We start from the raw sequence: 13,789 nt of genomic DNA, 5'->3' as shown, positions 1-13,789 counted from the left end.
TTTTTAAGTCAGCATGAGTCATTCTGGATCTATAGGACAACGGTTTTAGCCCCCAGAGGTTTAAATGTTGATTTAGACCTCAACTGCTTTATTAAAATAGACTGGGCCAGATTCAGAAAGAGATACAACGGCGTATCTCCTGATACGCCGTCGTATTTCTGAGTGCGCTCGGTCGTATCTATGCGACTGATTCATAGAATCAGTTATGCATAGATATACCTAAGATCCGCCAGGTGTAAGTGTCTTACACCGTCGGATCTTAGGCTGCAATTTCAGGCTGGCCGCTAGGTGGCGCTTCCGTATGTTTTACAAGAGGAATATGCAAATTAGGATTTACGTCGATTCAGAAACGAACGACCGCCCAGCACTTTTTACGTCATTTGCGTTCGGCTTTTTCCGTCGTAAAGTTAGCCCTGCTATATGAGGGGTATGTGCGGCGTATCCTATGTTAAGTATGGCCGTCGTTCCCGCGTCAAATTTTGAAAATTTTACGTCGTTTGCGTAAGTCGTTCGCGAATACGGCTGGACATAATTTACGTTCATGTCAAAACCAATGACGTCCTTTCAACGTCATTTAGAGTAATGCACACTGGGATATTTTACGGACGGCGCATGCGCCGTTCAATAAAAACGTAAAAAACGCGGGGTCAAGACAAATTTAAATACTACACGCCCTTAACATCCCCATTTGAATTACGCGGCCTTACGCCGTAACACATACGTTACGCCGCCGTAAATATGGGTGCAAGTTCTTTCTGAATACAGAACTAAGCGCCCAAAGTTACAGCGGCGTAACGTATCTCCGAAACGTTACGCCGGCCGGACGGATACGCTCAGGTATCTGAATCCGGCCCACTAACTTTGAATCTGAAGTTTTTTACGGTAGATACATACCTTTTTTAGGTTCTATTTATTTGGGAATATGTATGAGGGTTTAGTTACTTTGCTATTTTTGTACATTATAAACTATTATTTTAATAATATACTTTTTATGTAAGAATTCACTGGGAGTTGTGCACATGGATACACAGGGATGTAGCTGTTCGAAGCCGTGGGTCAATTGCGAGTTTTGTGTAGTTCCCCTGTTGTTTATGTGCACACATTCTGGTTGTTGGTAGAGGTTGTATATACTGTATTTATTGGCGTATAACACTCACTTTTTTACCCTGAAAAAAGAGGGTAAACTGTGCCTGCGTGTTATACGCAGGGGGCTGTGGAATTTTGTTTCCCTCAAACTTCCCTCTGAAAGTTAGGGTGCGTGTTATACGCCTGTGCGTGTTATATGCCGATAAATACGGTATGTTTCTATGGCCTGTGAGCTGAGCTGACGGTTGACTGGGGTGGGTGAATCACTAAGGAGTGTTAAAGCGAGCAACTTTTTTGTATATAACTCATATAGCTGTTTTATTTGTTTAAATGAGCTGATTAGTTTATCATAATCATTTCACTTAGGGTTTTAGGATACACATTTTTTTTTAAAACTGTAGATGATCTTTAATCAATGTTGTAGGGAAACACTTAAAAGCATCAGTACAAAGTCTGGTCCGGTCCAGTCTTGTGATCATCTCCCAGCTCCAGATTCAGGGAAGAGGAGGGAAAGTGGACAATAGATGCTCCATAGTAATCTAAGTAATCTATGGGTGATGTCACCATCCAGGCTTTGCAGCCATTGTCGCTGAATTGTCTCCTCTCTCTTGAAACCAGCCGCTGGGAAGATTATGTGACCAGATAGAAGCGCCTTTAGATTAGGTAAGTATAAGCATCTTTCCTTTACAGGGTAATTAGTATGGGGCTTAGAATCGATGGGGAAGCAGGTTTAAGCTTATTTAGGTTTAGCCTCTTGCTGACCGCCCGCAGGCAGCAGAATGGTTCCCCTGCGTGAATTACATTGGCTGTATGGCGGCCGCTTTAAGGAGTATAGGGGGAGTGCACCACATTACTCAGGAGCAGATCCGCGTGCCCGGCAGCTGCGATGTCCACCAGGTACCGCAATCACTCCTGACAGAGCCAGAACAGAATGTGTGTGCGAACACACACATTCCTGTTCTGGCAGGGGAGAGGAGACAGATCATGTGTTCCTAGTATATAGGAAGAACGATCGGTCTCCTCCCCCTGGCAGTCCCATCCCCCCTATAGTTAGAACACACTGAAGGAACACATTTAACCCCTAGTGTTAACCTCTTCCCTGCCAATGACATTTATACAGTAATCATTGGCCATTTTTATATTTGATCGCTGTATTAATGTCAATGGTCCCAAAAAAGTGTCAAAGTGTCCAATCTGTCTGCCGCAATGTCGCAGTCCCAATAAAAATCGCAGATCCCCGTCATGTCTAGTAAAAAAAAGTATTAATAATAAAATGCCATAAATCTATCTCCTATTTTGTAGACGCAATAACTTTTGTGCAAACCAATCAATATACGCTTATTGCGATTTTTTTACTAAAAATATGTAGAAGAATACGTATCGGCCTAAACTGAGATAGAATTTATTTTAATTTTTTTCTAAATTTGGGATATTTATTATAGAAAAAAGTAAAAAACATAAAGATTTGCTATTTCAGAAGCCAATGATCTTACCCTGTTGCAGATATTGTACAGCATTTATTAATGGTAATATAAAACAAATGTGTTGGACAAAGGTCATGTCTAAGAGCAAGGACCTCAAAGCGCGTATTAACCACTTCAGCCACTGAAAAATTTTCCCCCTTTCTGATCAGGCCATTTTTTGCGATACGGCACTGCGTCGCTTTAAAGGAGTTGTAAATAAAAAAAAAATGTTTGCTGAAATGACAGTTTACAGGGTATAGAGACATAATAGTTAACTGATTCCTTTTAAAAACGATTAAAAATAGATAAAAATCAATCACATAATGTACCTGTAGTTTCTAGTTTAGTTTTTGCGTGTTTCCTGCTTCTCTGCTGTACAGAGCCACAGAGCCAATACAGGGCATTGGGGCAGTGATGGTTTGGAAAATGAAACTGATTGGTGCTGTGGGGTTTTTAGACACACAGTAATCACACCTCCTTGATTAGTGACCACAGAGAGAAAGCTCCCAGTACTGTGGTTATCAGGAAACAGACAACCAGGAAGTGTGGAGATCAGAGAAGAATTACAGCAACTTGAGAGCAAAAACGAACAATGAGGACATGAAAACAGCACTGCATTAAGGTAAAGGAAGCAATTAAGATAAAAAAAAAATTCCTTTACAAACCCTTTAACTGACAACTGCACGCTTGTGCAACGCTGTACCCAAACATACTTTGGGCCAGATTCAGAGACATTTGCCCTGGCGCAGCGTATCAAAGATACGCTACGCCACTGTATCTTACCTGGCGGAATTTCGTAAACAGGAAGATTTCGCGGCGTAAGTTACGGCGGCGTAGTGTATTTCTCGGCGCGTATTTCAAATTGGGCGGTAGGGGACGTGATTCATTTAAATGAAGCGCGTCCCCACGCCCATTGAAATGTGCATGCTCCATTTTGAAATTTCCCGCCGTGCTTTGCGCGAAATGACGTCGCACCGACGTCATTTTTTGAACTTCGACGTGCGTTAAGTCCTTTACTGTTCACGGACGACTTACGCAAAAAAAAAAATGTAAATTTGACGCGGGAACGACGGCCATACTTTAACATGGCAAGTCTATCTATACGCCACCAAACAGCAGCTTTAACTATACGCCGGAAAAAAGCCGACTAGCGTCGACGTAAAAGAATGCGACGGCCGCGCGTACCTTCGTGAATTGCCGGAAAAAGCTAATTAGCATACCCGACACGGAAAACAACGCAAACTCCACCCAGCGGGCGCCGAAGTATTACACCTATGATCCGAAGGCGTACGAAGCCGTACGCCTGTCGGATCGAAGCCGTCGTATCTTGGTTCGAGGATTCAAACTAAAGATACGACGCAGCAAATTTGAAAGTACGCCGGTGTACTTCTTCTGTGAATCTGGCCCTTTATGTCCTTTTTTCCCCACAAATAGAGCTTTCTTTTGGTGGTATTTGATCATCTCTGCGGTTTAAATTTTTTGCACTATAAACAAAAAAAGGCAGACAATTTTGAAAAAACACAATATTTTCTTTTCACCTGATCTGTGCATCCTTTATACAGTATGCAAGAAAAGTTCTTTATAAGCAGCTCCAGATTGTTTCCCATTTATTTCTAATTTACAGAGAACAGCAATGAATCAGTTGAATTTTTCCAACCTAAAAAATATCCTGTTGAATCTGCTGGTTTCTCCAGATCTTCCTTTTCTGTTTTTTTATACGCTTAACATGATTAGACTGTTTTACAGTTGTGCAAATATCAATATGGCTGGATTAGTTATAACATGAAAACAAATCATAAGAAATGAATTGTATAAAAAAATGTTAAACCTAGCCTTATGCTAAAACAAAATTGCATTTCCAGGCGCACTGAAGTATTCAGAAATCTTATAAACACTTCTACAAAAATTAATGATATTTTGGATAATCATGATGCAAGCTATAAACTATAGGCTTATTCTTTTTCTTCAGATGAATGTTGGAATGGTTTATCATGCAAACATATTCCTGGAGCATTCATGACTCAGAGGAGAAGATGTTCAAAGTTGATGACTCACCAGCCACCAGCCTTTGTCTATAACACGTGGTTCGTAAAAAGAATGGAAATGACACTGGCTCAGTTTGTAGAAATCCCAGTTTGGCTATAATAACCTGCTTAAGTCATTTTTCTTTCTAATTGCTGTCATTTGAATTCTCCTCTGGGAATAGACACATTCATGTATCTACTTATGGCTGCAAAGCTGCAGGTATTTCTGTAAAATAACTTCAGACCACATGATCAAACGTTGAGCTTAGACACAGGGGTCTTAGATGTAACACTTTCATTAGAATAATGGATATCTCTACTAGGAAAGTTTATACTGTACTTAATAAAGGTGAAGACGAACATTCAACAAAACCAACATCTCTGAGGGCACTTAAAATCAAGTGTAACTCCAAAGTAAAAATACGAATTTTAGATGTGCCTGGGCTCTACTTAAAGCAAAGACAGCAATTTTGAACTCAATCAGTGTTTTGGAGAGGGAAATCCCCAAAGGCGTGTATATATCAGCATCTGTTGAATTGCGCATCTGTCTCACTACATAAATTTCTCACACCTGGCGAGAGGATTCATCAGGAGGTTTCGGAGAGGCATGGACAAGGAACACGGATTGTAAGCCATGATCCACTGTCCTTAGGTTGTGTAGATTGTTGTGTCAAACACATAATAGTTTCCATTAGACACCGGAGAGTAGGTTCAGAAATTTTAACACAAAACAGTTTTAAACTGCACAAGCCATTTTACAACATTGTTTTCTCACAAGCAGACAGTTACATATACTGTAGCAATATCTTTATCTTTATAACATCATTCTTGATTTTTCTTTAAAAGAGAAGTATGGGTTTTTATTTTTTTTGCTATTCATACTTACCTCGGTGGATGGAGCATCAGGCTGATGCTGCCGCTGTCCCCCGGTGTCTCTGCAATGAGAACCGAGCCACCGAACACAGCCGATGGCTCGGTTCTCACTCCTCCCCGAGCAGAGCCATACTGACTCTCAGTCAGCATGGCTTCTGCTCTACTTCTCAGCGCTCATTAGAGCGCCGAGCAGTGGAGGGGCGGGGAGAGGCTGTCTCAGCATTTCAGGGGCTCTCTGAGACTGCCATCAATCAGGGCAGCTGGCGGATCCCGACTTGGAAGTCGTGATGACGCGCTGCCCCGACTGATGGCAGTGACGTCAACAGAGAGCGGACTTCAGACCAGGAGTGCAAAACGAATTGAACTCCTGTGATCCAGAGGAGAAGCCCAGCCTAAAAAGCTCAGGCCGGACTTCTCCTTTAATATGCAACAAGTTTCTCTCTTAGAGTCTCAGACATTAATGTCCCTACCTTTTTATAAGCTGCCTTGACCCCACCTGTAAAGCGGCTCGACTGTGCAATTTATTTAACTTACTGGAGCGAAACTGACATTTATAAAGTTAGTGTGCCTAAATTGCCAGTAAATTGACAGCTCCAGCTGGAGATTCCATTTATTTATGGAAGACCCTTATTTTAGATGAGGGTCTCATATTATTGCCAATGGAGGCCCTTACAAAAAAATACCACCCCCCCACCTCATACATTTTGTGGGGAAACGCAAAAAAAAAAAGATGTCCAAAAATCTATAAAGCCCCATACACACTATCAGTTTTCCTGCAGGTTTTCTCTTCAGGTTTACCAAAACCATCTAATATAAGGTCAAACCTTAAGGCCCCGTACACACGAGAGGATCGATCCGCTGAAATTGATCCGCTGACCGGTTTCAGCGGATAGATCCCCTGGTGTGTACAATCCAGCGGATCTGTTTCCGCGGATTTTTGTCCCCGGGATGGATTTCCAGCGGAAAAAAATTTCTTAACATGCTAAGAAATCTATCCGCTGGAATCCATTCCAACGGATTGATCCGCTGATCTGTACAGACTCACCGGATCAATCCGTCCGAATCCATCCCCCGCATGCGTCGTAATGATTCGACACATGCGTGGAAGTCCTTATATCACAGCGTCGCGTACGTCGCCGCGTCATCATCGCGGTGACGGCGCGACGCGTCACTGCGGACGGAATTCCGTGGGGATTTTGATCTCCTGGTTAGTACAACCAGGAGATCAAAATCCGCCAGAGGATTTATCCGCGGAAACGGTACGGAGGACCGTTTCCGCGGATAAATCCTCTCGTGTGTACCCGGCATTAGAGTTTCAATTTTTATGCAATTAAGCAGGCCCTTGCCTGCTAAATAGAAAAATGCTCACTTACCCATCTCAACTATACTGGGCTACATAACTTCAAGGGGGTTTGGGGGGGAGAGGACCTTGTCAGAAGTACCACCCTGGAAAAGCACTTTGTCCCAAAGCAACTTGTCCCAGTGTTGATGAGAAGAATCTCTTCCCCACAACCCTGGCTGTGGGGTTTGCAGTAAGGGGGCTTATCAGAATCTCGAAATCCCCTTTACTAATGAAAGGCTTCCCAGAAAGCATACCTGATAATTCACAAAAAGGAAATATACATATACACTATAAGGTTTAAATAAAGACATAGACAGTCGTTTACTAAAGAAAGAAAATCCCACCAATCACTATATGGACATGACCATATATGGTCGATGATATCACCTGGGATACCCTGCCTCTTTATTTTAATCAGCTGTTATTCATGTCAGTCAGGAATGCGTCCGCAGTCAACGGGTTCTCTCTTTTTTTTTCTTATAGTGGCTCGGCGGGTGAGGGGCATTGTGCTTGATGTGGATCTGCATCACTGGAAAATGTGATTGAATGTGGATGTATATATCGTGGAACATTTTTTTTTGATTACAGGATTTGTCAAAAACGTTGTCTATTTTTATTTACACTTTACATGTTTGTTTGTTTTTTTATGAGTAGGTATACTATGTACCCCTTACTCATTCACTTTAGGGTGCAATATCTGGGGGCCCCTTTTTATTAAAAGGGGTTTCAGATTCTGATAAGCCTCCCACTTGCAGACCCCACAACCACTAGGCCAGGGTTGTAGGAAAGAGGGCTTGACCCAATCAAAATGGCAACAAGGACCTGGCATGTTTTTGTGACCTGGTATGTTTCAGAAGGGGGAGAGGGGGAACAAAAGTATCCCCCTTTCCTAGTCTGCCAGGCTGCATGCTCAGTTAAGAGTCTGGTATGGATTTTTGAAGGGGAACCTCATACAGTTTTTTGGTTTCTTAGGTGGGCATCCGCTATAATCAATGTCATCGATTTTATAGATTTAGGGGTGGAAGGGAAATACAGTTTTATTTATTTATGTTTATTTTTTGCACTAGGTCCTCCTAATACTCATACCAGACGTGGAGGCCTTGGTATTAATTATTGGGGGAACTCCACGCAATTTTTTCTGTTTACTTGGTAGTGTCTCCACTCAGCAATATCCTTACAAACTGAGGATGGGAAGCTGTTATGTATATTTGGAGTAAATGTTTGGGCATTCATCCGCATGCAAGCTATACACTATGGGCCAGATTCACGTAGGTGAGCGGCGGCGTAACGAATCGTAGATACGTTACACCGCCACAAGTTTTCATCGCAATGATTCACAAAGTACTTGCGATGAAAACTATGCTGGCAGCCTCCGGCGCAAGGTGGGCCAATTCAAATGGGCGTGTGCCATTTAAATTAGGCGCACTCGAACGGCGACGCGCATAGTGTACTTCCGTATTCCCGGACGTGTTACGCAAACGACGTTAAATTTTAAATTTTGACGCGGGAACGACGGCCATACTTTAGACAGCAATACGATTGCTGACTAAAGTTTGGGCACCCAAAACGATGACTAACTTTGCAACGGGAAACTAGACTAGCGGCGACGTAGCGAATGCGAAAATCCATCGTGGATCGCCGTAACTCCTAATTTGCATACCCGACGCTGGTTTTCGACGTGAACTCCCCCCAGCGGCGGCCGCGGTACTGCATCCTAAGATCCGACAGTGTAAAACAATTACACCTGTCGGATCTTATGGATATCTATGCGTAACTGATTCTATGAATCAGTAGCATAGATAGAAACAGAGATACGACGGCGTATCAGGAGATACGCCGTCGTATTCCTTTTGTGAATCTGGCCCTATATTTGTAAGCACTATTCTGTACAACTAATTTGTATCTAAGGTAATATCTACGGTATAATTCTTAAGATTTTGTCCTTAGAGAAGTTTATCCCTACAGTTGTATAGTTACATAATTCATAAGGGTAAAAAAAGACACAGATCCATCCAGTTCAACCTATATGTGTGTCTATACTGTAAGTGTGTAATTTATATGCTCTACCAATTCCCATAGTCCCGTATGCTCTGCTTCCTGAGGAAAACATCTAAACGTTTTTGAATTTGTCAACACTCTAAGCTGGTACTACTTCCTTGTGTGGGAGCTCCATAAACCTTCTTTCTTCTAACCTCAAATTGTGGCTGCATGTCTTCTTCAGAATAAACAGTTAATACAGTTACCAAAGTCACCACTGAAGTTATTTCTCTGCATAATTTGATATTACAACAAACACTGAAATTGAACGCTTGATTCCAAACACTATATCATTAAAGTGGTTGTTACCCCCCAAAAAAATGCTCCTGTTACCTTAACCACTTCAATACCGGGCTTTTATACCAACCTCAATTCCGGGCCTATTCTGGCACTCTAACGCACACGGCGATACCTCACATATGTGGTTTAAACAGCGTTTACATATTTTGGCGGGACTAACGTGTGCGCGAGCTACCGGGGACAGGGGCGTTTTAATTTTTTTTTTATTATTCTTTTATTTATTTTTTTACTTATTTTTTTTTAAAAAAATTACACTTTTTCTTAATTTTTTTTTTCACTTTTATTCCTATTACAAGGAATGTAAACATCCCTTGTAATAGGAAATGTGTGTGACAGGTCCTCTTTATGGATAGATGCGGGGTCAATAAGACCCCGCATCTCTCCTCTAGGCTGGAAAGCATGAGATCGGTGAATCAAAATTCACCGATCTCATGATTAGTGTTGCTCACTAGCCGCAATCACGGCTTTGTTTACTTACTTGTACTCCTCCGACGGTCACCAGCCATCTCTATGCTTTCTGCCTGCGCCGGACGATTCTTTCTCCAGGCCCCTGATGGCACGGGAGAGCCCGGAGAAGCACCGGATGGTGGCGGGAGGGGGGATGTCCCCTCCCGCCGCCTATAAGAATGATCAAGCTGCGGAACCGCTGCTATGATCGTTCTAATTGTTGCACAGAATCGCCGGCACTAACGAATGATATCTGAATGATGCCTCTAGCTGCAGGCATCATTCAGATATCCCCCCACAAAGCCCAGGACGTCATATGACGTCCACCCATGATGGGAGATCCCATCTGTGGACGTCAAATGACTATAGGCGGGTATTGAAGTGGTAAAAACATGATCTATAGCACAGTGCTTGTGCAGTGTAAATCCTGCCTGTTCCTGTGTCCCCCATCTGTGTGCTGACCACGGTAATCATAGCTGCTGATCCATGATACCATGGTCAGTTTATGTGCCTCTGTCATCCTGCTGTGTGGTCAGTCTCTTCCTGTATAAATCACAGGCATCCCCTCTGTTTATTGAAGACATCAAGCACAGTACGTCAGTTTGTTTAAATTATAATCCTAAATACCTTCTTGCACAGTGCCGCTGTGCAGTCACATGACCGCCCTCTACTGGCTGGCTGACTCCAGAGGGTGATCTCAGCCCCTTCTGCTGCTTTCCTTAGATCGGGGCGGCAGAGCAGAGGGAGGACATGTGACTGCACACCTGAGTTGTGCAAGAAGGTATTTAGAATTATATATTTTTCAAAAAACAGAGGGCATGCAAGTGATTTATATAAGTGACTTAACAACCATTGTAATAAGCAAATTGAACAGGAATGACCCCCAAAGACAAAACCCTGGGGCACACTACTCGCAACTTTAGACCGTTCAGAGAATGAGTGATTTATCACTGCTGTCTGGATCGTTTCACATAACCAGTTTCCTATCCATGTATATACAATTTTATCATCTCCAACAGATATTATTTTATATATTTTAAACATTTATGAGGTATAGTATCAAATGCCTTAGCAACATCTAGATAAACTACATCCAGCGGTCTATTATAAATTCATGCTGGTTGTTGCTTATGTTATTTTATCAGGGAAAAATATCTATATAGAGTCCCATATTATTCCCTCAAATACCTTGTTGATGTATTGATGTTGACTAGCCTATGGTTACCTAGTATATATATATATATATATATATATATATATATATAAATTATTCTTTGTAAATTGGTATGGCATTTGCTCTACGTCAATTCGTTGGTATCATTCCAGTCAGTATAGTGTCTTCGAATATTAGAAATTCATTAGAATTCCCTAATGACTCCTGGATGTAAGATATCTGGACCTGGTGATTCACTCACATTAATATCTAAAGACTCTATTTTTTTACCTAAATGCATTAATGCATTATGGTAAGAAAAATATTTTGCTGCAGTAGCCCCCCAGCACTCCTCCCCCTTATTCTTAACTGAGCACGATCTGATCCAGCGATGTGCGAGCCCGCACGAGTATTGCTTTCCATGGGGCACTTACAGAAGAGGAGTGGCCTTGTGCGCTGGCCAGGGACCTCAGAAAAGGAGGATTGGGGCTGCTCTGTGCAAAAGCATTGCACAGAGAAGGTAAGTAAAACATGTAATATCACTTTGAGTTTCTCTAATCTATTTTATACCTGCTTTTGAGTCAGCCACAGAAGTACATTTTATGAATAATCATTAATATTATTGTTAAGAATTCCAAACCTGTTTTTTTTTTTATCTGTAAAAGCTGCCTTTTCCCTTTGACCAGCTTTCCGTGTTTATCCGTTATGGGGCCTATATGTTCTTTTCTAACCTTTTTGCTATTGATACATTTGAAAATATGTGGGTGATTTGTTATACTTGCTGTAGCAATATGTTTCTCATAATCTATTTTAGCCACTAGTGTTGCTCACGAATATTCGCATTGCGAATATTCGTTCCGAATATGGCATATTCGAATATTCGCGAATAACTCGAATTTCGCGGCCAAAATTCGCTATTCCGAATATTCGTATTTTTTCAAATTAATTTTTAAAACAGATCACATCCTAGTGATCTCCATCGACGTCTAAAAGCATTGCTGGTATGATTAGAGACCCTGGGCCGAGTAGCTAAGCTGAGGCGATCCTTTTATGTTGCCGAATATTCGCAATCGCGAATATTCGTATTACGAATATTCGCGAATACTTTCTCCGCCCTTCTTTTGCATCAGAGCCAATCAGAGTTCTCCTACCACAGTTGTCATAGGAGAGAGTGGAGTGTTTCTGTGCGTTTTTCCAGTGTACCACATCTTCAAAGAATTTTCCATCTTTTGTCCCGTGTCATCATTTGCATTTCACCTCTTTAATGAGAATAATAACTGTTTAACATAAAGACATTTAAGAGATGTCAACGTAAACGGTTTACTTGGCTTTTTTTTAACTCAACAGAATCAGGGGCCCCAGTGTGCGGTTGATCTTTACCTAACTCAATACAGGTCAGTCTAGAGGAGAGATCTGTATTTTCCAAATCTATGGTAATCAATATTTATTAAACTAATCAATATACAAATTGGTCAAAGTAAACCCTCAAATCTATATAATAATGTATTTATTTTATTAATACCTTGTTGTTAGTTGCAGGGTCCATTACGTAAAAAACACACTTTTTCCAAAGGGCAGGTGAAATTGAATGTTTCAAAATTTCGCAAAATATCACGAATATTCGATTTTAGCGAATATTTCACGAATATTCGTCTAAATATTCGTGATATATCGCGAAATCGAATATGGCGTATTCCGCTCAACACTATTAGCCACCCTGATTGCTCCCTTGCATTTCCTGTTGCATTCCTTGTATATCTAGAATGTCCCCTATACTGTGCGCTTTAAAAAAAAAAACAACTTAAGTATCTTACACTAGAATGTAGCCACATAGGTTTTAATCTTGTTCTTGTATGCTTGTTATCCAAAGGAATATAATGAGCAATGCAAATTCCTTGTGTGCTCTTTGTGCCAAAATGTTGGCCCCATTGAGTGTTGTGCAGCAAGGATTGCAGCTGATTTGAAATTTGGAGTTCTTGTCATGCCACCATGTCTCTCTTTGCTGTAGCTTATGGCAAATATGATTACACCATGAACACTATTACTCAAATTGTCTCTAACAAGTACATCTGTAACAAACTCCGCTCAGAGCATTTGAATTATTACTGCCAAAAGGACAAAGTCACTCATAATTAAATATTTATCCTTCCAATTTTATAAATCAAGAGATGTTTATTACAAAGCATTATATTACCCTACCAGTATGACAACAATTATTGCATGGAATAGATTACTGCAGGGATGAAGGGGCTTAGCACTGTTTTAGAAGTGTTATTTCAAGAGTGCAAATCTTAGCACTTCCATCTACATTTAGCCCTAGTGTTGTGCTTTATGCTAATCTGTCACAAACATCTTGGCAAGTTTGATAATTAATTTCAGTCTCCTCAGCTCATAGTTTTTTATTATTTTTATTTTTATTATTTTTTCCTCTCTTTTGTTTAACTTGCTGACATGGTGACATTGTCAGAACATTTGGACCGTGACATTTTAATCATGCAAAAATAAACTGATTGTTATAGCAACCATTAAAGGCAAACAAGTGAGTCATTTTCACTTAGTTTCAGTTTATATAATTATATAGCACAGACAAGCAGACTGACCTGTAAAGGTGTTCAATTATGGCAGCCAAGGTGGTTTTATTCAGTACTAGAAGTGTATCAATTAAGTTTTTATATTTTAGCACCCGTTCCAGTTCATCCTGAATATCTGTCACAAAAAAAAAAATAAGAAAGAAAAAAAAAATTAAAAGCATGCAAACTTCACAACCCACATACAATGCATTAAGGACAATCTGACACAGTTTAAGCTCACCCAGAAATATACTAATTACATTTTATAATGAGTCAGCAGAACTAATTTTTGAAAATGTTAAAGCATACCTAAACCCAAAAAACTATTTGTATTGCAGTTTACACATCCTTAGATATTGTGGTTTCATTGATTTAGATTTTTTAGGCTTTTTTCCTTATTTTTACCTGATGATCCAACCAGTAATACAATTCATGTCTTAGGGTGACTACACTCACTCTTCCACTGTACCTTTGGAGGAGCAACATGGACAGCA

At 40.8% G+C, this 13,789-nt stretch overlaps 1 protein-coding gene across 2 annotated transcripts in view; it reads right to left on the bottom strand.

Annotated features, from left to right (window-relative positions):
- The window catches only part of ARAP2 (ArfGAP with RhoGAP domain, ankyrin repeat and PH domain 2), a 481,396-nt gene that overhangs the window by 146,595 nt on the left and 321,012 nt on the right, over positions 1-13,789 (bottom strand). For both annotated transcript variants that reach the window (XM_040335148.1, XM_040335150.1), the window contains exon 22: positions 13,326-13,431. In XM_040335148.1, coding sequence (XP_040191082.1) covers positions 13,326-13,431 — 106 coding nt within the window. The remainder of the gene's footprint in view (positions 1-13,325; positions 13,432-13,789) is intronic.

Source organism: Rana temporaria, chromosome 1 (genome assembly GCF_905171775.1).
Source record: "Rana temporaria chromosome 1, aRanTem1.1, whole genome shotgun sequence".
NCBI lineage: Eukaryota > Metazoa > Chordata > Amphibia > Anura > Ranidae > Rana > Rana temporaria.
The sequence above is the reverse complement of the archived record's forward strand: the minus strand, read 5'-3'. Positions and strand labels throughout refer to the sequence as shown.